Genomic DNA, 27,125 nt, shown 5'->3' with positions numbered 1-27,125 from the left:
CCTCTCCCCTCCCCTCCCCCTCCCCTCCCCCTCCCCTCCTCTCCCCCTCCCCCCCGCCCCCTCCCCTCCCCCCTCCCCTCCCCCCTCCCTCCCCTCCCCCCTCCCCTCCCCCCTCCCCTCCCCCCACCTTCCCCCCCTCTTCCCCCCAGTCGCTCTCTCTCTTCCCCCAGTCGCTCTCTCTCTTCCACCCAGTCGCTCTCTTCTTCTCCCCCAGTCGCTCTCTCTCTTCCACCCAGTCGCTCTCTCTCTTCCCCCCCAGTCGCTCTCTCTCTTCCCCCCCAGTCGCTCTCTCTCTTCCCCCCAGTCGCTCTCTCTTCCCCCCAGTCGCTCTCTCTCTTCCCCCCCCAGTCGCTCTCTCTCTTCCCCCCAGTTGCTCGCTCTCTCTCTCTTCCCCCCAGTCGCTCGCTCTCTCTCTCTCTTCCCCCCCAGTCGCTCGCTCTCTCTCTCTCCCCCCCAGTCGCTCGCTCTCTCTCTCTCCCCCCGTCACTCGCTCTCTCTCTCTCCCCCCAGTCGCTCGCTCTCTCTCTCTCTCCCCCCCAGTCACTCGCTCTCTCTCTCTCCCCCCCAGTCGCTCGCTCTCTCTCTCTCCCCCCCAGTCGCTCTCTCTCTCTCTTCCAACAACAACATTCTCTCAAAAATCCCCTCGGCACCGCCGGGCACTTCAGCTGGTTATCTATAAATGACCTAGACTTGGGCATCGTGAGTACAATTTTGAAGTTTGTGGATGATACAAAACTTGGCAACGTAGCAAATAGTGAGTAGGGTAGTAGCAGATTTCAGGAGGATATAGACTGACTGGTGAAATGGGCAGACACATGGCAGATGCAATTTAATGTGGATAATTGTGAAGTGATGCACTTTGGGAGAAACAACATGGAGAGGCAGTATAATCTAAATGGTACTATTTTGAGAGGGGTGCAAGAGCAGAACAGCCTGGGGATGCATGCTTACAAATCTTTAAAGGGAGATGGGCAAGTTCATAAGTGAGTTAGGAAAACATATGGGATACTTGACTTTGTAAATAGGGGCATTGAATACAAAAGTAAGGAAGTCATGCTAAACCTCTACAAATTACTGGTTAGGCTTCAACTGGAGTATTGCATACAGTTCTGGGCACCACACTTTAGGAATGAGGTCAAGGCCTTGGAGAGGGTACAGAGGAGGTTTATCCAGGATGATATCGCGGATGAGGGAGTTCAGTTATGTGGAGAGATTGGAGAAGCTGGGATTGCTCTCCTTAGAGCAGACAAGATTAAGGGGAGACCTAATAGATGTATTCAAAATTATGTGGGGTTTTGATAGAACAAGTAGGGAGAAACTGTTTCCTCTGGCAAGTGGGTCGGTAACCAGAGGTCACAGACTTAAAATAATTGGCAAAAGAACTAGAGGGGAAATGAGGAGAAACGTTTTCACACAGAGGGTTGTTAAGATCTGGAATGCGCTGCCTGAAAGGGTGGTGGAAGCAGATTCCATAGGAACTTTGAAAAGGCAGCTGGACAGGTACTTGAAAAGGACTAATTAGCAGGGTTATGGGGAAAATGCTGGGGTGTGGGACTAAATTGGACAGCTCTTTCACAGAGCCGGCACAGGCACGACAGGCCGAATGGCCTCCTTCTGTGCTGTAAGATTCTATGATTCTATAACACATAAACCCTTGAATAATTTAAGCTGCAATGGAGGGACTTCTGGATAAATGAAACATGGCAGAATGACTTTCTTTATCCATAATTATCTTGTGTGATCTTCTGTGTAGCACTCTTGTTAAATCAGATTCTTAAATTGTATTTACAATGCCACAATGATATGGAGGTACTCTTCATTCCCTCCTCCCTGCTTTACATTCCACCTTTATTCGCCTCAGCCCCCCCCCATTACTGTTGGCACTTTTCACCCTCTCCCTTTGTTCGTACTGGCATTTACTCCACACAGCTCACGTTGGCACTCTTTGCCCCCTTCCTCCTAATTTCTGCTGACACTCTTCTCCCCTCCCATTTCCTAGTTCCTACCTCTTGCTGCTGCACCAGGGGGAAGCAGCTGTGCATCTTGTTTGAGGAATGAATTCGTGATCTAGCAAAACAATTTAAAGAATTTCCATCCTCAGCATGCAACAGTTTAATTCCCAAAGCAGAGATAGTCCTGAGTAGGAGCTGTCAGTGGCAATGAAGGGTGGAACTGGGATTGGTGACGAGACAGTCGGGAGGGCAAAGAGGGACAGAGATGGAAGTGGTGCTGATTTTCATCTGGGAATGCAAACAAATGGATACTGCTCTAAAATGCTGATGTCTGTAGGAAGCACAGACAGTTGGCACGTATTAATTTATCTTTGGAGTTAATCCATACTGAATAGAATTGTTGCTGTGCAGTTAAACTGTCATTTGGCATCCATCCAAAGCAATTCTGGGTGTGAATCAACACACAAGTGGCAGTATAGGTCAGGAGACTAAAGCCCATAGGTGTGGGAGATCCCCTCTCTCCCGCCCCGCCCCCGCAGGGGTTTTTTAATACAAACTTTGTGTAGCACAACTCCAATAAAAATGGAATCATTTCAGACAGCTTCAAAGCAGTGGACTGCATAATAAATCTCTATTTTCTGGAGTAAACAAGCACAATGTGGCCAGATTTCCTAATGACATATGACAGTAGCAGCAGTCATATTTATAGCTGAAAATGGCAGATTTGATTTGAAAAACATCATGAAACCCAATTTAAGAAGACAATTTGAGGATATATAAAATAAAGTAGCAACCATAAGTGATTTAAAAAACACATGTAACAATGTAAGTATGTTTCCTATATTACAACAGTGACTACATTTCAAAAGTACTTCACTGGCTGTAAAGCGCTTTGGGACATCCTGAGGTCGTGGAAAGTGCTATATAAATGCAAATCATTCTTTCTCTTTTACAAAAACAATGTAATACATACACGCACATCACACAATTTAGTGATTAGATCCAACTTCCGTGAAGGCTTGATTACTTATACATGTGGGTTCCAAAGAAGTTACAGCTCAATTAGGACATCAAAGAATTAGCCTAATTCTTGGTCACAATAGCACAGAAATATATTCTTAAATGGCCTTTCTACGCAGTACAGCTAGCGAGCAGGTGTACACATCTTTGCAGGGAATGGATTGGACATTTGGTATTAGATAATGAATCTTATTCTGCAACTTTGTCTCATCCTGTACATTTGAAGCTGATTGAAGTTTGCTGCTGAAATCCAGTATGGTCCACTTCAAAGGATGGCCTGGAGCATGTTTTATGCATGACTTTTGCTTATGTCTGAGATATTTAGGAGCCTTAAATCTTGGGGTTCTGACATTGCATCTTCTATGCAAAATGATTTGCCAGAATAAACTTAAAAGCAGTATTTTCTTATCAATGGGGTTTGGGGGGGTGGGGGAGGGGAGAGGTGGGTGAAGTCTAACTTTCTCACTGTTCGTACCACTTGCCCATCATTCCTGTTCTCAACAACATCCATTGGCTCACCCTCAATTCAAAATCCTCATTCTTATTTACAAATCTCTCCAAAGGTCATCCTGCTCTGCCTCTGCAACCACTTCCAGCCTTATGTCCCAGCCTGTGCCCTTCAGTCCTCTTGCTCTAGCTCCCTGACCTTTCCCTTCCCCTCCAAGGCTGAACTTTCAGTGGTCGCGGGCCTATTATCTGGAACTCTCTAACTTACTTCTCTGCGCATCTCTAAAAGCCTTGGCAAATCCCATTCCTTCAAAAGTGCTTCCAACAATGCTTCTACTACAGCTCCATGTTTCTCCTCTGTAGGATGATTACTACAGAAAAGGTACTCATTTTTGTTATTCTGCACTGCCCTGGGTGTTGAACGTGGGGTGTTGGTGATGCATAACTTGATAGTGGGCAAGGACATTGTACTTAATCAGGGAAATATTTTTTACATGGTTTAAGAAGGATTTCACTTAAACAATTAGTTATTAGTTAAATATTAGTTATTGTAATAAAATGTTCAATTTAATTTTTAGACAAAACAAAATTCTTGACACAAACTGCGAATGTTTCAATGAAAACAATAATTTTCCTCTGCTCTGAAAATACAGTGAGATAAGATTTTAGAGCGCAAAATCATACAGGCGTTAATTAGTCTCCATTCTAAGGGGAATATCACAGTCATCTTGTTTACCATCTGAGAGCGAAGCACGTCCTGAAATGCTAAGGCCATCCTGAATAAGCAGGAACTACATATGTTTAGCATAAACACAATGAATATTAAAAGGAAATGCGAACAGTATTGGTGGTTCCTGTTATAATGTAGTTAAGCAATTTTCTACAAGTTTAAAAGCTTAGGACATTAATTTCGCTCGCACACATTCTCCGCCGTATAAGAAAAGAACGAATCCTTTTTTTAGGAGCCTATCATATTTTTTCAATGCAAAGGTAATTCTTTTTTTTACAGTCAACAAGTATCTTAATCACAGAAGTTATATACATTTTCGCATCGATGATCGCAAACAGGCAAATTTGATGAAAATGTGAACTTTGCATTTGAAATGGAAATCAGTTTAGCGTGCAACTCTAAGCTGTGGCACAGTGTAAGTAAAAATTCTAGTCTTCATAATATGAAGTAATTTATACTTTATTCACTCACTGCACGCATATCTTTATCCTATGTTACATTTTAGCACATACTGTATTTAGATGGAGTGTATGTCTTCGAGTGTTTTAACCGCGGTATCAGGATGTTCTTTTGGGGCGCTATATAAATGTTGAAAACTGCATAATAATCAAGATGGAATAAAATGGGGCATTTTCAGTACCACTTTTGGGAAGATCGTACAGAACGATGCTATTTAAATGTTTTCTGGTGACATTTGAGTGCTTTTTCAAACGTGGTAACGGGTCTACACGCACACATGTTTATCTGCAATAAAATGCCACGGATATCATGTTGGCTTGTGTTAGGTGGATTAGATTGCACAGGTTCTGATGTGCCACTTGCTTTAGTTGCTGGCTCTGGAGAAACCTCCCCTCCACCCTCCCCCATGTAGGTGTGTTGTTTACTTGTTGCTATTTACAGTCAGGTTGCTCCGAGCTGTCAGTCAGAGGGGCGCGCGGGCCCTTTTTTTCCAGTAAAACCCCGCCCACCAGGCGACACCGATTGTGACATCACTCTTCCGCAAGTTCAGACGCTGAGATCACCGCGTTTTCCATATTTGGGAATGAAACTTCCCACGTTCCCGGGCAGGCACAGCGCTGGCGTCAGCACGTCTTCTGCACGCAAGATCTGTACGGCTTGAAAGACGCAAATTGCAAGCGCGCAAATGCCTTACAAGGGAGTAACTCCCGTAAACTATAACGTGATTTCCCGGGCCTTTTCATATTTATATATTTTCATTGCACTTAAATAGAAACATAAATGCATTATTTCCAGCATCATTTTTTATTTTGTACTTCACTTTCGAAATTTAACAATTCTGCGACACCTGTAACTTTTAGTTCATTAGAGTAAAAATCTCACGATTGGGAGGTCTTACTTTACAACCAAGTTTTAGTGCGCATCAGAGACCGCCGATTGGCTAATTTTAAATTATGAAATTAACCTGAAATTTACAGGTGGATGGTGAACCCATTCGATTATTTAGTACAAACAACTCGCAGCCTGTTATACTTAATTTTATAAAGCATTTGAATTGTTTATAATGTTTATGCAATTCCTATTTAAAAGCTTAGCTTCATAGAACTTTAGATTCAGTATTCAACAGTTGTGCTTGTCGAAATAAGCAGTTCTTTATATACAATTATTAAATACTATTATACCTATTATTTCAAAAGACCAAAAAAGATCTGGCAAACCCCGGAAACCCGTTTTACAGGTGACAAAAGTAGTTACACTAAGTTTTTTTTCAAATAATTTACGAAATAACTGCTGCTCCAACAAGCTAACAAATTGTATCTGTTGTATTGCTTCTAAACAAATATTGTATCGTTTAATATTGTTCGACGATTTCGAAGTCAGTCCTTTTATCTTTGTCCTGGCATTTGACAACTTTGTACCATGCAATAGTACAATTTAATAAATTGAATGATATTAGTGTTCATAGTCCAGAAAGGGGAACAGGAACACCCGTAATTTACAATCCAATGCTTTGTTTAAATAATCCGTGTAAGGTCTAATAAGTCATATTTCAAAGTAGTTTTCCAGTGAAATTTAGCATTTCAATTTGCTCCTGTTTTTTTTCTATTTTTTATTTGGTTATCATGCAGGACTGAGGACCACTCGAACTTCTGGCTGCATGAATTGATAACCACCATCAACTGAACATGTAATTCATTGACGGAAGGTTTCAGCTTCGCAAATAAGTTATGATGCATGGTTCTGTCAACAATTCTCTGCATTTTAAAAGAAGCCACCTTAGTTACATACCTTGTAACATAGTTATTTAAGCACGCGTATCCATTACAGCCCTCAATAAAGCTTATATTCCCCAGCACAGTACTTAATGTGACCTTTCATCCTACACTGAGGATTATAATTGCAAAGTATAGCAAGTGTTTAGTGCAACCATTTAGAGCTCAAGATTATAATTCTCAAATAGTTATTTATGTAACCACTCCTTCCTCTCTGAATTGCAACTCTTATTGAGGCCAGTGCTTACTCTGACCGGTCAGTTTCCAGTTCGGATTATAACTGTCGAAAACAGCAACTAAAACCAGCATTCGGACCTATGTGCCGATTATAATTCTCTAGGATGGTAACCTCTCAGGCACCTAGTTCATTGGTGCGTTTACAAGTATCAATTTATGCTAAATGTATTTGCCCCCAAATGTCTTGAGTTCTTCAAACTTCATTTGTCATTGAAATCTATATGCTAGACTGTCTGATTTGTGCGAAAGCCCCAATGTATGAAGCATTTCTTCAGTTTACATAGTAATGTATAGAGGTGTCTTATTTGGCTTTCTGATGTGACCTATTTATAAACACCTCAAACTTTATAGGTAACAAGATTAGTAGCAGCACTAGAAATGAAAAAAACAATAGTAGTTACTTGATGTTGATCAGTGGAGAGACATTGACAGTCAGACTTTGGCACCAAAACGTCCGTTTAGATCCTTTGAAAAATAAAAAGGTGAAATTGAAACGCCCAATGCTATTTTTGAATAATGTTATGAACTTTGCAAGTGTGTATTTTCATTTTGAATGTTATGTATAGCAAGTTTATAGTAAACACGTGCCTTTGTCCTGTATCAAGCATCGTACAGAAAAAGAAACTTGACCACAAAGGACAGTTCTGTACATCCTTGTTACTATATGTACTTTCAATATTCAGATTAAGGGTTGCTGCAATATTACCGTGAACACTATATGCAAAGAAAATAATGGAGTACAAAATAAATGTCTTTTCAAATACTTTATTCATACATTTCTTAAATATAATTGAACTTTTTCCAGAAGTTCTCAGAAACGAACATAAAAAATTATATACTTTATTACAAATGGTAAACTTAGAGTCCTCCAAATCTCTTATTTACAAGAATATATTGGGGTCTATCCCAATAAGCAACATAAAAAATAACTTACAAAGGCTATCGCTTAAAGCGGTTACGTTTTGTTGACAGAAATCATCTTTCATGAAACAAAACATAGTCTGTACATTTTTTCAAGGCAAGACGGCCTCAAAGCTTTAACCTCCCTTAACTCCCTCCCACGCCCTCCCCCACATTATACTACATCAGAAGCGATCTACTCTATCGCAGTTTTTAATTCGGTAATACTGGATGATCCTGAACTGTTTCGGTCCATGCAAGACTTGGTCAAAGTAAAACAATGACTCGATATTTATTTTTTTTGCCGCAAACAGCATTTCAGTCATACTGTTTTTTAACATCAAGCACAGTCCTCCACGTTTTCCTCCGTACATGCGCGCTCAGGGCGCAATCAGGACTTTCCTTCTGTCTTGATTTAGTTAATTCAGTCCTCTTCTCTGCATTTATTCACCAATAGTTCTCCCTTTAAGTTCTTGAATCAAAACGTTTGCAGCTGCTGCGTTAGCATGAGTTGGCAGCCGCTGTTTACGTGATTCATAACTTTCTGTTTCAGCTGGGCAACCTGCTCCCGCAGCAGGTTTGCCGTGGATGCCAGTTCAGAGTTCTGTGCCTTTAAGGTTTTCACTTTATCTTCCAGCCTGGCAATTCTCTCCAGTTTCCTTTTCCGGCACTTTGAGGCGGCGATGCGGTTTCTCATTCGCTTCCTCTCCGCCTTGATTCGTTCCTGAGACTCCATGTCAATAGGAGACAACGGCGGGGTCTCCCCGGGCATCTCGGGCACCGTCTGAGGTTCTTCCTTCAGGGCCTGGAGTCTGGGATGCTGGACCGGCATTTGGTGGTTCATCGGATGATGCTGGGGCGCTGCATAGTTCATATTATTGGTGTTGTAGTTAGGTTGCGTGGTAATGGTATTAGGATTAAAATTACTGAGATTAGCGTACACAGGAGGCTCCTGGTGCAAATTTGAATTGTAAACAGTGCTTGCACTGGGCAGAGAGGCAGACACCGGGATCGCCGTGTTCGCAGACGGAGTTGAGCATGTCACGCTGGGCAGGATATTCTGCTTATGAAGTTCTTCAAGAGCTTTGACAAAGCCTTCAGCGAAACCCTCCTGTTCGTCCGTGACATTTCTGGGGCACAGGAACTGGGTCGGTGTTGGGGTGGTAGTGATCAACCCATTGCTGGACTGAATGATAAGGCGTTCAAGTTCAGGTGATGCGAGTTTGAGAAGTCCCACGTCCGGCGACGTTAAGATACCTTCACTGTTCTTGTTCCTCAGATGCGGTTTCAAGTTGCTGGCTGGATCCGACAGGTTTAAAGTCATATTTTGTTTCAACATTTTCGGACTGTATCCATAACCAGCATTTTCAGGCTGTGCAAAAGCTGCGTTGAGTGCATCGTCGTGGTAGAATGGCTGCTCCATCTTCGTAGACATAGAATACCGATGGAAAAAAAACTCTTGATACAAAGTGTTTCAAAATAGAAATGAAGCAAGAGTTTTTAAAAGAGTTCAGAAATGCTACTACGTAACCTCTCTAACTCGCAAATTCAATAACAAACGTACTTTTGGAAATCAGTTGATTTTCTTCCCCCCAACTCTCCCGCTATAACTGTTTTCAGTAAGAAAGCTCCCAAAGCAAAAAGTGTGCAAACTACCAAGTTCTTACTGCTTGTTTCACACTCGGCTCTGAGCACTTGCAGCGTGGGTCCCAAGCTTATCTGCAACTGGTAATACACCCGAAATAGCAATGATGTCACCTCGGCGCGTTACCATTGGCTAATTATTACGTATGGGCGTTTTAGAATTTGCATGTCGGGTTCGGTTTCTATAACAACGCCCCAGAAGATTCTAACTATCGCGGTGCACGACGGGCTGAGGTAATGCGAAAGCAGAGCATCATGGGATGACGTCTTTTTTTGGAAGATCTGGTTACCCGCTTAGGTAGACGTCAGCGGAGTGGCGGGAAGTGTTTGTGAATACATTTGTCGGCTTTCCCGATAATAATTAACACAACCCACCTTTCATTTGGACCCTTTTACGCCACCCGAGACCTTGCCCTCCCATTGTGTTTATTTACCGGGATTAATAATTTTCGGTTGGAAGGTGGGGCGGCGGAGTGGTGTCCTTTTAACCTAACCGGACGGTGTTTACAGATTGACGTGGGCCCGGCCAATAAGAATGTAGGTTGAGGTTGATTTGCGACGCTCTGCTCCAATCGGAAGCGGCGGGGGGCGGGCGCCACAGTTTGGCGGCAGCGCGGTCTGGAGCGGCCAGCGCCTTTTGAAAGTGGGCAACGTTCGAACGGCAAACTGTCAGGCGGCGGGCTCGCGGGGCAGGCGACAACGATGCCGCCCTTGACTGACGGCCGAACCAGCCAATAGAAACGCGCCGATGCTGGCCCCGCCCCACCAATGGTTGCGGCGCGGAGGAGGGGCTCTGGTGGAGTTCGGCTGACCTAAAGTTGACCGTCTGCTCCTGTGAAATGGATCCGAGTGCGAGTGATCCCGGTCCGAGCGGGCGGCTGGACCGAGCTCTCTCCCCAGCCGAGTCTTTTCAATACTTCAGTAACGGCGCGTTGGTTTACCACCCCGTGATCAGAAGCGTCTTGCGGTATCACGGGCGGTTTTAATCTGGAGCGCTGTCCAGTCCCCTTCACAAATTACAAATGCTGCTTAAAGCCTCGCTCCAACATCACACCTTTAAGAAACCGATGACATCGTAAGCAGAAAAGCCGCGACTCATTGCGGGGTGCTTCCGTGTATAGTGGAGTGCAATTTGCGCCAGCCTTGATCTCTTTCAGGAAAATGCAGCGGCGAATGTCTTTGGGAGGGTTCTTCTGTATGTTTATGTAGCAAGTCCGTTATTGCAATAACCGGTCCTAAAACCATCGTCTTTAATGCGGTTTTTGTGGAACTTTTAATGGGAGGGAGGACCTTCGAGTGATATTCTCGGTGCTATCGGTTTGTTGTTGTTGAGCCTGTGTACACCCATTTTTTCAGTCACCACCATATCGTTAAATAACCTTCCCAACCAGTGAAACCTGAGCTCTCTGCTCCGGGAGAATGAGAAAACAGACGGTGCTCTGTACTCGCAGTATTTTACAGTACAAATGCGATGGAGTGAAACTCTGATGTACTGGAAGTTCGCGATTCATATGTGGTGTTCGTAAAAGCAACGTGTGCGCCTGTGTATTTCTGCAAGTGACTTGCTTTTAGATGAGTAACTTTATTTTACGGTTGGGGTATTCCTATGCAGTATACCATAAGGATAAGTGACCAGTTAAGATTAGAATATATTATACGACAATTGCCGGCAGCGTAGCTTTTTATCTGAATGTATAAGTATATATGTAACAACATCTTTTTCATTTATATAGCACCTTCAACATAGAAACACGAGTATGGTTCCACAGTCCTGGCAAGTCAATCCTCCAACACTTAATATGCAAATCTTCTATGAGGCATTATTATACATATATGTGTAAGCCTATCCTCACTTGCACATGTTAGCAGCCAGAAGGAAGAGCATTGGGTGACATGCTGAAGCTAATTGTAGTGGTGCTACTGCCCTGGTTGAGATCAAGGGGTTCTGTATAGACCAGGGATCAAGCATGGGACCTAATACAACTTTAAATTTGCAGATTCTCCAATCTTTTGGGGGGAAACAAATCAGAATTCAAATTTATAGACCTGTATTTTTAATTTTTTTTTAAGTTGTAGATTTTCAGCACATCTCAAATAAAGGGTGCCACAATTTGTTAGTCAAAATGACCCTGATTTAAAACATGTAGTTAATCCAATTTTTCAGAGGGTTATTGGGATTTGGAATGCATTACAGGTACTACAAGTGGCTATTGAAACAGAGACTGCAACATCATTTGAAACAAATTCCCAACACTGATCAATTGATGCTTCCATCTACCTATGGAAAAACAAGTTTCAAGACAATTTTTTAATGATTTGGGCAGCATTTACTGCCTTTGGACTGTGTTTATTGGCTGTTGTTGCACTGATGATTAAAATGTAGGAAAAGTATAAATGTCAATATAGAGATTTTTTAACGTTCTAAGAGACTCTTCATACTGTAGAAGCTTTCTGTGTATTAATGGATACCCTTAATACAATAAATGAAAAGTGCACTTGAAACACATCCTTTTTTTGTGTACACTCAGCCCGTGTTAAACATTTTGACATTCTGCACTTGACCAGAGTTTTGATAGAATTAACTGTCCTCAGTGATAAGAAAGCATTCATTTTTTGTGGCTTTATTTGCACATGGAACAGTAAACCTGAAGTATTGCCAATGATCAGATGTTTAAGTGCATTATGGATCGAATAGTTCCATAAAAAATCTTCCCTTTTAAATATTCAATGTCTTGCTGTTCAAAACCATAAAGTGTTAATGTAGCATTTTAAACTTGATAAGATATGAACATCAGTTTCTGATGTAATTTGTATTTCTCTCTCTCCATCAGACTTTCTTATCCTCTCATTCTCTACCATGTGAGCTGCAGACTCTTAACTTTGGAGATGTTCTTTTGTGCAGGCTGTGATGGTGCCGGTATTACCGTCACCGAGACAAGGCATTTTTCTCCTATTGGGATTTGGCAACACTGGCTGAAATAAATGCTTGGAAACACTTGCAAGGCCCCTTTTTAAATTTGCATGTAAAGAAGCTTTTATCATTGTAAACTTGCACATTCTAGAGATGGGTTGCTTTTGCTGTTAATATTGGCTGCTTTTTTTGTAGAAGCTTAAGGTTGATAAAAGTTATGTAATTATATAAAATCCATTCTAAAATAATTTGAAAATGTATGAACCTTGACTAACACATACTGGATAGATACATTCACCTAAATGCAAGGAATTCCAGAATATATTATACTGGATATTGTGAATCCTTGCACATCTGCGCATATGCACTTCTCCAATCATCTGAAAGGCAGACGGATTCTCACCGTACTGATATGAGGCCAGATCATTTAAGCTGCTTTATTTTACAATCAATAAGTGAATGTATGGAGTAACACTTCTAGCAAATCTCAACTATTAACAAGGGGAGACTGAAATTATGTTGAAAAAGAAACTGTGACTCTGAGCCAGGTAGTCGGTTAAGTTATCAGAGTGCTCTGAGTTTGGGTAAGTGTGAGAGTTCTTTAATTGTTATTTCTCTTTAAATCATTCTTGATAAGATTACTTAAGCAGTTTAAGTAAAGGGGAAAAGTTAAATATTTGGGATTCTGTTGGTTTAAGAAGAGTAAAACAAGGTTACACTGCAGTAGGAGTAAATTGGCACAGCAGGCAGTGGAAACCAGTTTTCTAACCAATCAGCAGGGGTGACTCATTTGGCTGTAAACAAACAAACAGCATAAAAAGACCAGTCCTAGTGCGAGCAAGCACTGAGTGCGAGTCATCAAAGAGTGCTCTGAGTTTGGGTAAGTGGGAGTTAGGGTAAGTGGGGTGTTAGGTGCTCTTTTCAAACTTTAACTCTGTGGGTTGTAGTTAATAAGGCCTTTCTGGTGCAGAGTGACTGTTGGTAACCCATTTAACTGGTGTAACCAGAGGGATTGATTTAATTTAAATCCAATTAATTAAAGGGGATACTAGCATCTAAAATCGGGCAGAGGGTGTCCATAACTAACAATAAAAAATTTAATTAATTACATATAATGGAGCAGGTGATGTGTTACTGTTGCGAGATGTGGGAGCCGGTGAACCCCATTGAGGCTCACGGTGATTACGTCTGTGACAAGTGTCTGCTGCTACAGGAACTCCAGCTCCGTGTTGATGAGCTGGAGTCTGAGCTTCAGACACTGCAACACATCAGGGAGGGGGAGAAGTACCTGGACTCTGTGTATCAGGAGGTGGTCACACCTATGAAGTTAATTAATTCAGATGTAGCCCATGGTCAGGGACAGGACGGTGTGACTACGAGTGAGGCAGGTACGGGGATCCAGGAGGTAGAGCTGGATGAGCCGCAGCCCTTGCTCTTGTCCAACAGGTTCGAGGCTCTTACTCCCTGTGGGGACAGGAGCAGGGACTGCAGGGAGGATGAGCAACCTGGCCACAGCACCGTGGAACGGGGGGCCATTCAAGAGGGGGGAGTAAATAGAAATGTAGTGGTAGGGGATAGTATTATTAGGGGGATAGACAGAGTTCTCTGCAGCCGAGAGCGAGAGTCCCGAAGGCTGTGTTGCCTACCCGGTGCCAGGGTTAAGGACATCTCCTCTGGGCTGGAAAGAAACTTGCAGTGGGAGGGGGTGGATCCAGTTGTCGTGGTCCATGTTGGTACAAACGACGTAGATAGGACTAGGAAGCCGGTTCTGTTAAAGGAGTATGAGCAGCTAGGGGTCAAATTAAAAAACAGAACCTCAAGGGTAATAATCTCTGGATTATTACCTGAGCCATGAGTGAATTTGGCTAGGACAAATAAAATTAGAGTTAAATGCATGGCTCAAAGACTGGTGTGGGAGAAATGGGTTTTGCTTCCTGGGACACTGGCACCAGTACTGGGGCAGGAGGGAGCTGTTCAGTTGCGACGGGCTTCACTTGGCCAGTGCTGGGACTAGAGTCCTGGCGGATCATATAACTAGGGCTGTAGAGAGGGCTTTAAACTAACTAGTAGGGGGGAGGTTCCTAGAGAGCAAATAATAAAAAACAACAGAGAAGGTCATAGACTTAGGTAGCAGTGGGGAAATTAAAAACCAGAGCGTGTCAGGAAGGGGCAGAAGGTATGGAGTAAAAGGTAAAGTAATAAAAAGGGCAAAAGCAGGAACTAAGTGTCACAAAACACATTTGAAAGTTCTCTATCTGAATGCACGTAGCATTCGTAACAAAATAGACGAGTTAATGGCACAAATAACTACATATGGGTATGATCTTGTGGCCATTACAGAAACATGGCTGCAGGGTGACAATGCCTGGGAATTAAACATACCAGGTTATTTAACGATCAGGAAGGACAGGCGGGAAGGAAGGGGAGGTGGGGTGGCTATGTTAATAAAGGAAGGAATCACTGTAATACAGAGAAATGATATTGGGTCAAAAGATCAGGATACTGAAACAGTTTGGGTGGAGGTAAGGAATAATAAGGGGAAAAAAACACTAGTGGGCGTAGTCTATAGGCCTCCGAACAGTTGCAACTCTGTTGGACGGAGTATCAATCAGGAAATAGTTGAGGCTTGTAATAAGGGAACATCTATAATTATGGGGGATTTTAACTATCATATTAATTGGACAAATCAAATTGGGCAGGGCTGCCTTGAGGATGAGTTCATTGAGTGTATTAGGGATGAATTTCTTGAGCAGTATGTAACTGAACCGACCAGGGGGCAAGCAACCTTGGATCTGGTCCTGTGTAACGAGACAGGATTAATTAAAAATGTCCTAGTAAAGGATCCCCTTGGAATGAGTGACCATAACATGGTTGAATTCCATATTCAATTAGAGGGTGAGAAGGTTGGATCTCAAACAAGCGTGCTGAGCTTGAATAAAGGAGACTATGAAGGTATGAGAGTGGAATTGAGTAGAGTGGATTGGGAAAATAGATTAAAGGGTAAGACGATACATGATCAGTGGTGTACATTTAAGGAGTTATTTTACAACTTCCAAAAAAAATATATTCCACTGAGAAGAAAAGGGTGTAAAAGAAAAGACAGCCATCCATGGCTAAGTAAAGAAATTAAGGATAGTATTCGACTAAAAACAAGGGCATATAAGGTAGCCAAATCTAGTGGGAGGATAGAGGATTGGGAAAACTTTAAAAGACAGCAAAAAATAACAAAAGATTGATTAAGAAAGGGAAGATAGATTATGAAAGTAAATTAGCAAAAAATATAAAAACAGATAGTAAGAGTTTTTATAGTTATATAAAAAGAAAAAGGGTGGCTAAAGTAAATGTTGGTCCCTTAGAGGATGAGACCGGGAAATTAATGGTGGGAAATATGGAGATGGCAAAAACACTGATGAATATTTTGTATCAGTCTTTACAGTAGAGGACACTAAGAATATCCCAACACTGGACAAACAGGGGGTTATAGTGGGGGAGGAGCTAAACACGATCAAAATCACTAAGGAAGTGGTACTCGGTAAAATAATGGGACTCAAGGCGGATAAATCACCTGGACCTGATGGCTTACATCCTAGGGTCTTGAGGGAAGTGGCGGTAGGGATTGTGGATGCATTGGTAATTTTCCAAAACTCCCTGGACTCGGCAAAGGTCCCGGCAGACTGGAAAACTGCTAATGTAACACCCTTATTTAAAAAGGGCAGTAGACAGAAGGCTGGAAACTATAGACCGGTTAGCCTAACATCTGTGGTAGGTAAGATTTTGGAGTCCATTATTAAGGAGACAGTAACAGGACATTTGGATAATCATAATTTAATAGGACAAAGCATAGTTTTATGAAGGGGAAGTCATGTTTGACAAATTTGCTGGAGTTTTTTGAGGAAGTAACATATAGGGTGGATAAAGGGGAACCAATGGACGTAGTGTATTTAGACTTCCAAAAGGCATTTGACAAGGTGCCACACAAAAGATTATTGCTTAAGATAAAAAATCACGGGACTGGAGGTAATATTCTGGCATGGATAGAGGATTGGCTATCTAACAGAAGGCAGAGAGTTGGGATAAATGGTTCATTCTCAGACTGGCATTCAGTAACTAGTGGTGTTCCGCAGGGGTCAGTGCTGGGTCCCCAACTCTTTACAATCTATATTAACGATTTGGAGGAGGGGACCGAGTGTAACATATCAAAGTTTGCAGATGATACTAAGATGGGAGGGAAAGTAGTGAGTGAGGAGGACATAAAAAAACCTGCAAAGGGACATAGACAGGCTAAGTAAGTGGGCAGAGATTTGGCAGATGGAATACAATACTGGAAAGTGTGAGGTTATGCACTTTGGCAGGAAAAATCGTAGAGCAAGTTATTATCTTATGGCAAGAAACTGGAAAGTACTGTAGTACAAAGGGATCTGGGGGTCCTGGTGCACGAAACTCAAAAGGTTAGTATGCAGGTGCAGCAAGTGATTAAGAAGGCCAATGGAATGTTGGCTTTCATTGCTAGGGGGATAGAATATAAAAATAGGGAGGTATTGCTTCAGTTGTATAAGGTATTGGTGAGACCGCACCTGGAATACTGCATACAGTTTTGGTGTCCATACTTACGAAAAGACATATTTGCTCTCGAGTCAGTACAAAGAAGGTTCACTCGGTTAATCCTGGGGATGAGGGGATGGACATATGAGGAGAGGTTGAGTAGGTTGGGACTCTACTCATTGGAGTTCAGAAGAATGAGAGGCGATCTTATTGAAACATATAAGATTGTGAAGGGGTTGGATCGGGTGGATGCGGGGAGGATGTTCCCGATGATGGGTGAAACTAGAACTAGGGGGCATAGTCTTAGAATAAGGGGCTGCTCTTTCAAAACTGAGATGAGGAGGAACTACTTCACTCAGAGGGTGGTAGGTCATAGAGTTATACAGCACAGAAAGAGGCCCTTCGGCCCATCGTGTCTGCGCCGTCCATCAAGCCCTGTCCAATCTAATCCCATTTTCCAGCATTTGGTCCATAGCCTTGTATGCAATGGCATTTCAAGTGCTCATCCAAATGCTTCTTGAATGTTGTGAGGGTTCCTGCCTCTACCACCCTTTCAGGCAATGAGTTCCAGACTCCAACCACCCTCTGGGTGAAAAAGTTCCTCCTCAAATCCCCTCTAAACCCCCTGCCCCTTGCCTTGAATCTATGCCCCCTTGTTATTGACCCCCCTACTAAGGGGAAAAGTTCCTCTTTACCCTATCTATGCCCCTCATCATTTTGTACACCTCAATCAGGTCCCCCCTCAGCCTTCTTTGCTCCAAGGAAAACAACCCCAGCCTGTTTAGTCTTTCTTCATAGCTGAGGCGCTCCATCCCAGGTAACATCCTGGTGAATCTACTCTGCACCCTCTCCAAAGCAATCACATCCTTCCTATAGTGAGGCGACCAGAACTGCACACAGTACTCCAGCTGTGGCCTTACCAGCCTTTTGTACAGCTCCATCATAACCTCCCTGCTCTTGCCTTCATTAGCCGAGGCATAGAATATAAGTATCCCATATGCCTTTTTAACCACCTTATCTACCTGATCCGCTGCCTTCAGGGATCTATGTACATGTACACCAAGGTCCCTCTGACCCTCTGTGCTTCCTAGGGTCCTACCACTCATTGTGTATTCCCTTGCCTTATTTGTCCGTCCAAAATGCATCACCTCGCACTTTTCAGGGTTAAATTCCATTTGCCACTTTTCCGCCCATCTGACCAACCCGTTTATATCGCCCTGTAGCCTGAGGCTTTCCTCCTCGCAATTTACCACCCCACCAATTTTTGTGTCATCTGCGAACTTACTGATCATACCTTTTACATTCTCATCCAAATCATTTATGTAGATCACAAACAGCAAGGGACCCAGCACCGATCCCTGAGGTACCCCACTGGACACAGGCTTCCAGTCACAAAAGCAACCTTCGACCATCACCCTCTGCCTCCTGCCACTCAGCCAGTTTAGGATCCAACGTGCCAAGGCACCCTGGATCCCATGGGCTCTTACCTTCTTGACCAGCCTCCTATGCGGGACTTTGTCAAAAGCCTTACTGAAGTCCATGTATACCACATCCACAGCATTTCCCTCATCCACACACCTTGTCACCCCCTCGAAAAATTCAATCAGATTGGTCAGACATGATTTACCCTTGACAAAGCCATGCTGACTATCCCCGATTAATCCTTGCCTCTCGAAGTGGAGACTAATTTTGTCCCTCAGAATTTTTTCCAATAGTCTGTGTGGAGTTTGCACATTCTCCCCGTGTTTGCGTGGGTTTCCTCCGGGTGCTCCGGTTTCCTCCCACCGTCCAAAGATGTGCAGGTTAGGTTGATTGGCTATGATAAATTGACCCTTAGTGTTAGGGGGATTAAATACGTGGGGTTACGGTGATAGGGTGGGATATGTGTTGGTGTAGGGGTTATGGGGATCGGGTGGGATATGTGTCGGTGCAGGCTCGATGGGCCGAAATGGCCTCTATCTGCACTGTGGGGTTTCTGTGATTTCTGTGATTTCTGTTAGGCTCACTGGCCTGTAATTCCCTGGTTTATCCCTGCTACCCTTCTTGAATAATGGTACTACGTTAGCTGTTCTCCAGTTCTCTGGTACATCCCCTGTGGCCAGAGAGGTTCTGAAAATTTGTGTCAGAGCCCCTGCAATCTCCTCTGCCTCACACAGCAGCCTGGGATACATCTCGTCCGGGCCTGGGGATTTATCCACTTTTTGGCCTGCTAAAACCGGTAGCACCTCCTCCCTCTCGATGCTAATATGTTCAAGTATATCACAGTCCCCTTGCCCGATTTCTATGTCTACATCGTCTTCCTCCATAGTGAACACAGATGCAAAAAATTCATTTAAAACCCTGCCTACATCATCTGGCTCTACACACAGATTGCCACTTTGGTCCCTACACTTTCCCTGGTTATCCTCTTGCCCTTATGATACTTATAAAACATCTTAGGATTTTCCTTTATTTTGCTCGCCAGTGTTATTTCATGGCCCCTCCTCGCTCTCCTAATTTCTTTTTTAAGTATGCCCTGCACTTTTTATACTCCTCTAGGGCTTCCTCCGTCTTTAGTCTTTTGTAACTGCTAAAAGCCCCCCTTTTTTTCCTAATGCATTTTTGTATATCCCTTGTCATCCAAGGTTCCCTTTGCTTGTCGGTACCACCCTTGACCTTTACGGGAACATGTTGGCGTTGTACTCTCTCTATTTCCCTTCTGAAAGTCTCCCACTGCTTTGATGTGGATTTTCCTATAAGTAGCTGCTCCCAGTCCACTTTGGCCAGATCCTGCCTTATCATATTAAAATCGGCCTTCCCCCAATTTAGAACCCTTTATTTCCGGGCCGTCTTTGTCTTTTTCCATGACCACCTTAAATCTCACCGAATTATGGTCACTGTCGCCAAAATGCTCTCCTAGTGACACTTCCACCACTTGCCCGGCTACATTCCCTAGAATTAGGTCCAGTACCCCCCCTCTCTTGTAGGACTTTCTACACGCTGGCTCAAAAAGCTCTCCTGGATGCACTTTAAGAATTCTGCACCCTCTAAGCCTTTCACACTCTGACTATCCCAATTAATATTGGGGAAGTTGAAATCCCCCACTATTATTACCCTATTATTTTTGCACTTCTCTGAGATTTGCCTACATATCTGTTCCTCTATCTCCCCCTGACTGTTTGGGGGCCTATAGTACACTCCCAGCAAAGTGCTTGCCCCCTTTTTGTTTTTAAGTTCTACCCATATGGCCTCATTAGAGGAACCCGCTAATATATCATCCCTCCTTACAGCAGTAATTGACTCCTTAATTAATATTGCAACACCCCCTCCCCTTTTACACCCCCCTCTGTCTCGCCTGAAGATTCTATACCCCGGAATATTGAGCTGCCAGTCCTGACCCTCCCTCAACCATGTCTCCGTGATAGCAACAATATCGTACTCCCATGTGTTCAACAACAACTTCAGTTCATCCACCTTATTTGCAAGACTCCTTGCATTAAAATAAATGCCTTCCAGCCTTGCCATATTCCCTTTTGCCTTCACATATTTACTCTGCCTTCCCAGCTGACTTGTTTTTTCCTCCGTATTTGGCTGTAATTCACCCCCTACTATAGCTCCACTCTGTATCCCATCCCCCTGCCAAGTTAGTTTAAACCCCCCCCCCCCCAACCGTGCTAGCAAACCTCCCCGCAAGGATATTGGTCCCCCTCTGGTTCAGGCGTAAACCGTCCGACTTGTACAAGTCCCACCTTTCCCAGAAGCAGACCCAGTGATCCAGGAAACTAAAGCCCTCCCTCCTGCACCAACTCTTTAGCCACGCATTCATCTGTTCTATCTTCCTATTCCTATACTCGCTGGCACGTGGCACCGGGAGTAATCCAGAGATTACAACCTTTGAGGTCCTGCTCTTTAATCTTCTACCTAGCTCCCTAAATTCTTGCTGCAGGACCTCATCCCTCTTTTTACCTATGTCGTTGGTACCAATGTGGACCACGACCTCTGGCTGTTCGCCCTCCCCCTCCAGAATGCCCTGCAGCCGCTCAGTGACATCCTTGACCCTGGCACCAGGGAGGCAACAAACCATCCTGGATTCACGTCTATGGCCACAGAAACGCCTATCTGTTCCCCTTACTATAGAATCCCCTACCACTATTGCTCTCCCACTCTTTTTCCTCCCTTCCTGGGCAGCAGGAGCACCCCCAGTGCCAGGAAGTTGGCTGCTGCTGCCTTCCTCTGGTAAGTCATCCCCCCCAACAGTATCCAAAGCGGTATACCTGGTTGAAAGGGGGATGGCCACAGGGGTCTCCTGCACTACCTGCCTGCTTCTATTGTTCCGCCTGGTGGTCACCCATTTCCCTTCTGCCTGTGCAGCCCTACCCTGCGGTGTGACCAACTCACTGTACGAGTAATTCGCGACCCTCTCAGCATCGTGAATGCTCCACAACCCATCCACCCGCAGCTCCAGCGCCACAAGACGGCCCGTTAGTAGCTGCAGCTGGATGCATTTCTGGCACACGTGTTGGTTAGGGACACTGGCAGCGCCCCTGAACTCCCACATAGAGCAAGAGGAGCACATCACGGGGCTGGGCTCTCCTGGCATGGCCTACTCCTTTAATCAATTTAAATTGATTTGGGGCAGTCCATGGAATATGCTGCCCCAAAAAGCTGTAGAAGCTACATCATTACATAAATTTTAAACAGAAATAGACAGTTTCTTAGAAGTAAAGGGAATTAAGGGTTACGGGGAGCGGGCAGGAATTTGGACATGAGTCTAGGTTCGGATCGGACATGGCCCTGTGGGTAGCGGAGCGGGCCCAGGGGCCGTGTAGCCTGATCCTGCTCCTATTTCGTGTGTCTAATTCTGTTAGATTCAGGAGATGGTTCTGTGATAGTAGATTGGCGGTTAGGATCAGATCAGCCATGATCTTATTGAATGGCGGAGCAGGCTCGAGGGGCCGATTGGCCTACTCCTGCTCCTATATCTTATGTTCTTATGTTTTGGTCATCCCTAACACTGAATAGAGCAAGTTGTACTCTGGGCCTAGTTAGCCCTCATAAGATAGACTGGCCTAGGCTTTACCTGCCTCTGACATCAATAACTTGCATTTATATAGCACCTTTTAATATAGTAAAATGTTCACTGGAGCGTTATCAGACAAAATTTGACACCGAGCCACATAGAGGTGTTAGGACAGGTGACCAAAAGTTTGCTCAAAGCGGTAGGTTTTAAGGAGTGACTTAAAGAAGAAAGAGGTAGAGAGCAGAGAGGTTTAGGGAGGGAATTCCAGAGCTTAGAGCCTACGCAGCTGAAGGCATGGCTGCCAATGGTGGATCAAAGGAAATCAGGTATACGCAAGAGGCCAGAATTGGAGGAGCGCAGAGATCTTGGGAGGGTTGTAGGGCTGGAGGAGGTTACGGAGATGAGGAGGGAAGAGGCCATGGAGGGATTTGAAAGTCAGGATGAGAATTTTCAAAGCGAGACTTTGCTGGATTGGGAACCAATGTAGGTCAACAAGCAGCTCAGCAGAAGTTACCATCTGACCCTGAAGATGTGTGTAATTTTTTCCTTTTTTGGTGGCCCTTCTCAACAGGAAATTTGGCAGTTCCACACCTGCCCTCTTCGCTGTCCTAGGGTTGACGAGTAGAGCTGATTAGTAAACTGGCTGCCACCCATGCCTGGGTGTTGGTTTCTTGGCAATGGCTCCCACAGAGCTCAAAAGGTTTAAGATATTATAATCCTTATTGTGTAAATGCTTACTGGATGTGAGTCTGTCAACTTTTCTCTTAAACCTATAAAGCTGGTTTGATACCTGGCTCACTAACTCAATGAATCCCACTACCCACCAATTCCCTCTGTTTCACTAGCACCAGTCTACCACCCTCTGTCAAGGTGGCAGAAAAGATGTTGGACCTTTGTGAATTAATCCTTGTAGTCCTAAACCTGAGTTCATATTCAAAAATTACACCTTAAACCAATAGCCAATAATCCCTAATCATGACATATCTTTAGAAACAGTGAAGGACTATAAAAAATTTTGATAGTCCCATTTTCACTTCGTCCATTTGGCGAAAGTGCGTGATTTAAACTATATAATTTTCATAAATAATTTGGCTGAAATTCTGTATGCTATGAAACAAATATTGCCTGTCTTAATCAAGTAAATAGTAGGCACAGGTCCACACTAGAAAATTGCCTCTAATTTGATACTAATTGGCAATCTCACTCGGAGCGGCAACAAGATTTGTTTCCTATATGACCCTGAGCTGAGATTCCGATCATATTTTCTCTCGTTACAAAGTCCCGCCTGCTTCCACCTCCTTAACATCAACTGCTTCCACCCTACCTCAGCCCTTCTGCTGCTGAAACCTTCATCCATGACTTTGTGTCACCTCCTGACTTGATTATTCCAATGCTTTCCCACCAGACCTCCCAATCTCCTCCCTCCATAAACTTCAGCTCATCCAAAACTCTGCTGCCCATTCGCTATGCCACCCCAAGCCCCGCTCATCCATTGCTTGTGCCCTTGCTGACGTATGTAGGTTCCTGGTCATGCAGTGCCTCCAATTTAAAATTCTTACCCTTTATCGCAATGCTCCGTTCTTCTGACTTTGGCCTCTTGTGCCTTTTGCCCCCTCACCCACCTCTTCATCCCACCACTGGTGGCTGGACCTTCAGCCATCTAGGCCCCACATTCTGGAGTTCCCTTCTTAAACTCCCTCGCCTCTCCACCTCCGTATCTTCTTTAAAACCCACGTGTTTGACCAAGTCTTTGGTCGCCCCTCTTAAGATTGCCTTTGGTTTAGTGTCCATTATTTGGTTCAGACTCTGAAGCCCTTTGCGATATTTTTCTATGTTAAATGTGCTATATAACTACAAATTATTTGGAAAGTAGTAAATGTCACATTGGTACATTAGAGAGTTTTTCTAAAGCTGCATCAAAGCACATTGGTTTTGAAATTAATGTGTTCATATGAATTTGCCATTTTAGTGGCGGGGTTGAGTTGTTCAAAAATAAAAGGTGAGCTTCTCCGTTAAAACTTGGTGCTAGTACTGGATGCCGAAGGTGGAAAAACTCTTCCATTTTCAATAACATGCTGGATAGTTTCACTGATAGAGAAGGAATTCTGGAATATCTTTGGAATGAGAGACTAATTATTACATTTCTGACTAGAGTCTTGCTTTCATATCATTCATTTTCACTTCATTAATTTTGTGAATCTGAATAATGACCTTGCTGCACAGAAAAATATTGTCACAAAGCTTCATTTTAAGAAAAAGTAATCTGTGAATGTACCAAATCTGATATTGTAGAAGAGAACGCTTTATGAATACATTTATTTTTTTTGAACAAATATTTATTTATATATAATACAAAAGCAAAATACTGCAGATGCTGGAAATCTGAAATAAAAACAGAAAATGCTGGAAATACTCCGCAGGTCAGGCAGCATCTGTGGAGAGAGAAACAGAGTTAACGTTTCAGGTCGATGACCCTTCGTCAGAACTGGAAAAAGTTGAAGATGGAACAGGTTTTTAAGCAAGTGCAGGGACAGGGAGAGGGGAGGGCAGGAAAGAACAAAAGGGATCAAACACAAGAAGGGAAACAGAAAGCAATGAAGATGAACAAGGTAAAAGAGCCAAACAGAAATCCAGTCTGAGAGAAGAGCAGAACTTCAAGGTGGGCATTCCTGGAAAAGAAGTGGCAGTGAATTAAACATACAAAAGTAAAATGCTGCAGATACCGCAAATCTTCCCCTCTCCTTGCTTCTACACTTGCTTAAAAACCTGTTACATCTCCAACTTTTTCCAGTTCTGACAGAGTCATTGACCTGAAACGTTAACTCTGTTTCTCTCTCTACAGATGCTGTCTAACCTGCTGAGTATTTACAACATTTTCTATATTTATATATAATATGTATATATATAATATCTCCTGTATGGAAATCTACAGGTAAAAATGCTTTATAGCAAGTCTGTACCAGACAGTGTCTGGGGAAAATTGTCTCGTCAGTGTACACTGAATCTGTCTCATTTCTGAGAGTTTAATTACCCGCTGCATGCATGACAAGCCTGCATTTGCTCCTGTATAGTACAATTAGTCAGTACCTGAGATGGAGATAGCAGAATTACTCCAAAGGCCTTATTTTCTGAGATTACTGTTTAGTTCATTATTTGTAGTAAATACAAAGCAAATGGGACAGACTTTGTCTTTAAGTAGAGGAATAATGTAACTTTTTAATTGAAAAAAGCTGGCATTTTCTTTTGCAGTAATCTGTTCACAATACTCTTTTGTATACTTATATTTAAAATAAAAAAATCACATTGTAAAATGTCTTGAGCATAACATTAAAAACTGGATAATACTGGCAAAGTAATAAATTCAGATCTGCTGCAGATACCTTCTCTGGTTCAGTGGAGTCAGTTTCTCCCTTAAGCAATTTAAGCACTTTCCTTTCATGAGAATTGACTCGTAGGCCTAGAAATTCGTGGCTGCCGGTGCCACCGTGGCCGGGGGTTAACGGCCGCTGAAAATGGTGGCGCTATTAGGACTGAAAAATTGGCATTGGGGATGAATGATTATTAGCCCAGTGCTAAACTCATTGTATAACACCCTCCTGGTGGCGATCGCCCCGGCTTCAGGCCCCAATTGGGCGTGCCCAAGCGGCGTTGCAAATTCACACAGCCTCTGAAAGCAAGGCTGTGATTTCGCAAAGCATTGTGGGATCTTAAAAGGGCAATGTATTGTCATTTTTCTTAAAAAGCCTTTTGAAATGATAAAAATTATAAAGATGTAAAAATATGTACTATTCTGCCCCTGCAGCTCAACTGCCTTCTAGAAAAAAAAATTACAATAAAAAGAATTCCTAAATGGGAGGCTTTGGGGGAGAAATTCCTCTAGTGGGCTGTTTGGGGCGCTAAGTGAAAAATGTCTGGAAAGTTAGCGCCAGGCGCTAATCTTTTCAAACATTTGTTAAATTCCCTCTTTTTGCCCGAAGAGAGAAGTGGAGTGCTAACTCAAGCGCTCCCCTTGCCTCTTGGAGTGCAAGAGGTGGGGAATGTCTCGATCCGGGGCGATGTGCTCAGCAGCACCACGTGTGGCCACAAGTGGCGCTGTCGGGTTGCAGGAGCTCTTCCCTGCATTAAAGGAAGGGCCCCACGTGCAAGCTCTGCAAGTTTCATTGTAGATTTCTGGGCCACCGGAGAGCGGGAGGGCCGTGCACTCAAGCAGAGTGCCGGGCTGAGCTATCGTGGCCGAAAATAATTTTTAAAACCGGCTTTTTCTTTTGGCCGGCTGCCCACCACGCTTTTAAGTTGTGCCCTGTGAGCGGCCGGCCTCACCATTCGCAACCCCTGCAGCAGTCGGTAACATCGCCTGGAGCTGCTGCGGGTGCAAGTGCGAATTTTTCTCTCGAGGCACTACTGGGGCACTGTGCCCAGAGATGACGTCATGATCTCTGGGCGCAGAAGATTGGGGTGATACCCAGTAGCACCGCCGCTAACCTCCCACGGAATTTTGTGGGAGGCGCGGTTATCGCCTCGAGGGAGGGGGTGAACAAAGTCATTTGCGCCCCGTTAGTGCCTACCACCAGAGGTGCAAACGAGAGGAATTTTGCCCCATTTCGTTCTTAAAATCGAATTGCCTTCTGCACCTAAGAAAAGGTTAAAGTGCTTCATCAAGCCAGAAAGGTGCATACACGCAGCACTCCAACTTTGTGCAGAGCAAAAACACTGCAAGAGAGGTCCAATACCCACAGGGGCCAGGAGGCCCTCTAGAAAGAACAATGTGGGACCAGATCACCAAGGCTGTCACTACCAGCAGTGTCACCCTCAGGACCTGACTCTAGTTCCCAAAGAAGCTTCATGACCTCAGACCAGTGGTCAAGGTCAGTGAATGCATCTTCAAAAGCCATCTCCTACCAACTGCCTCACACACTTCTCAATGCACGACTCCCCCTTCCCCCACCCCCCCCTCAATCACTCACCTACCAACAATCTGTACCAATCACAAAGCACATCTCCCTTTCATGGCTTCACCTCACCCCCTTGGAGGAGATGGTGCTGGCCATTCTTGGCAGGGGCGTGGCTGAGCCCTTGGCCAGTGGCGGGGCTGAAAGGATACAAATGCTGGTATCTTCATACGTTGTCTTCCTCACACGCACCTTTTGCATTCCCACCCTCCCCTCACCACAATCTTCCTCATTTCACACACCCAAGAAATGCAGCCTGCCCAGCCAGTGGTTGATCAAGAAGAGGGTGAGGAGAGTGAAGAAGAAACACCATCACTCGATTTGACACTCCCCGCCACCAGTTCCTCAAGGTCAACCAGCAAGGTCATTTGCAGTGTCCCCCACTGAAAGTCAGCAGCCTTCCACCAACCGTGCTGCAGCCACTGGGGTAGCACTGCAGGAGCACTAGGATAGGCAAAGGCACACACAAGACAGTCACTAAGGAAATGCATAAGGGTGATGAGTTGATTTCTTGATGTCCTATTGGATGGATAGATGTATAAAGTTGGATTGGAAAGTTTGTT

General features: G+C 43.9%; 1 protein-coding gene and 1 long non-coding RNA gene across 2 annotated transcripts; one reads left to right on the top strand and one right to left on the bottom strand.

Annotated features, from left to right (window-relative positions):
* Window positions 1-7,366: 7,366 nt before the first annotated feature.
* On the bottom strand, window positions 7,367-9,220 carry jun (Jun proto-oncogene, AP-1 transcription factor subunit). Its single transcript, XM_085982841.1, has one exon. It carries the CDS (start codon window positions 8,950-8,952, stop codon window positions 7,996-7,998), a length of 957 nt encoding a protein of 318 aa, XP_085838967.1. The 5' UTR covers window positions 8,953-9,220; the 3' UTR covers window positions 7,367-7,995.
* Window positions 9,221-9,714: 494 nt separating this feature from the next.
* Window positions 9,715-12,320, top strand: LOC147122099 (uncharacterized). Its single transcript, XR_015077678.1, has 2 exons — window positions 9,715-10,236; window positions 11,993-12,320. It is a non-coding gene; the product is annotated as an uncharacterized LOC147122099 (long non-coding RNA).
* Window positions 12,321-27,125: the final 14,805 nt, after the last annotated feature.

This window comes from Somniosus microcephalus, chromosome 3 (genome assembly GCF_052327205.1).
Source record: "Somniosus microcephalus isolate GS21.2 chromosome 3, FLI_Smic_1.0, whole genome shotgun sequence".
NCBI classification, from domain to species: domain Eukaryota; kingdom Metazoa; phylum Chordata; class Chondrichthyes; order Squaliformes; family Somniosidae; genus Somniosus; species Somniosus microcephalus.
Note: the sequence above shows the minus strand (reverse complement) of the source record. Positions and strands in the feature narration are given on the sequence as shown.

Coding starts and splice junctions, on each gene's coding strand:
- jun (XM_085982841.1), bottom strand. CDS start 8,952: ATGTCTACGAAGATGGAGCAGCCATTCTACCACGACGATGCACTCAAC.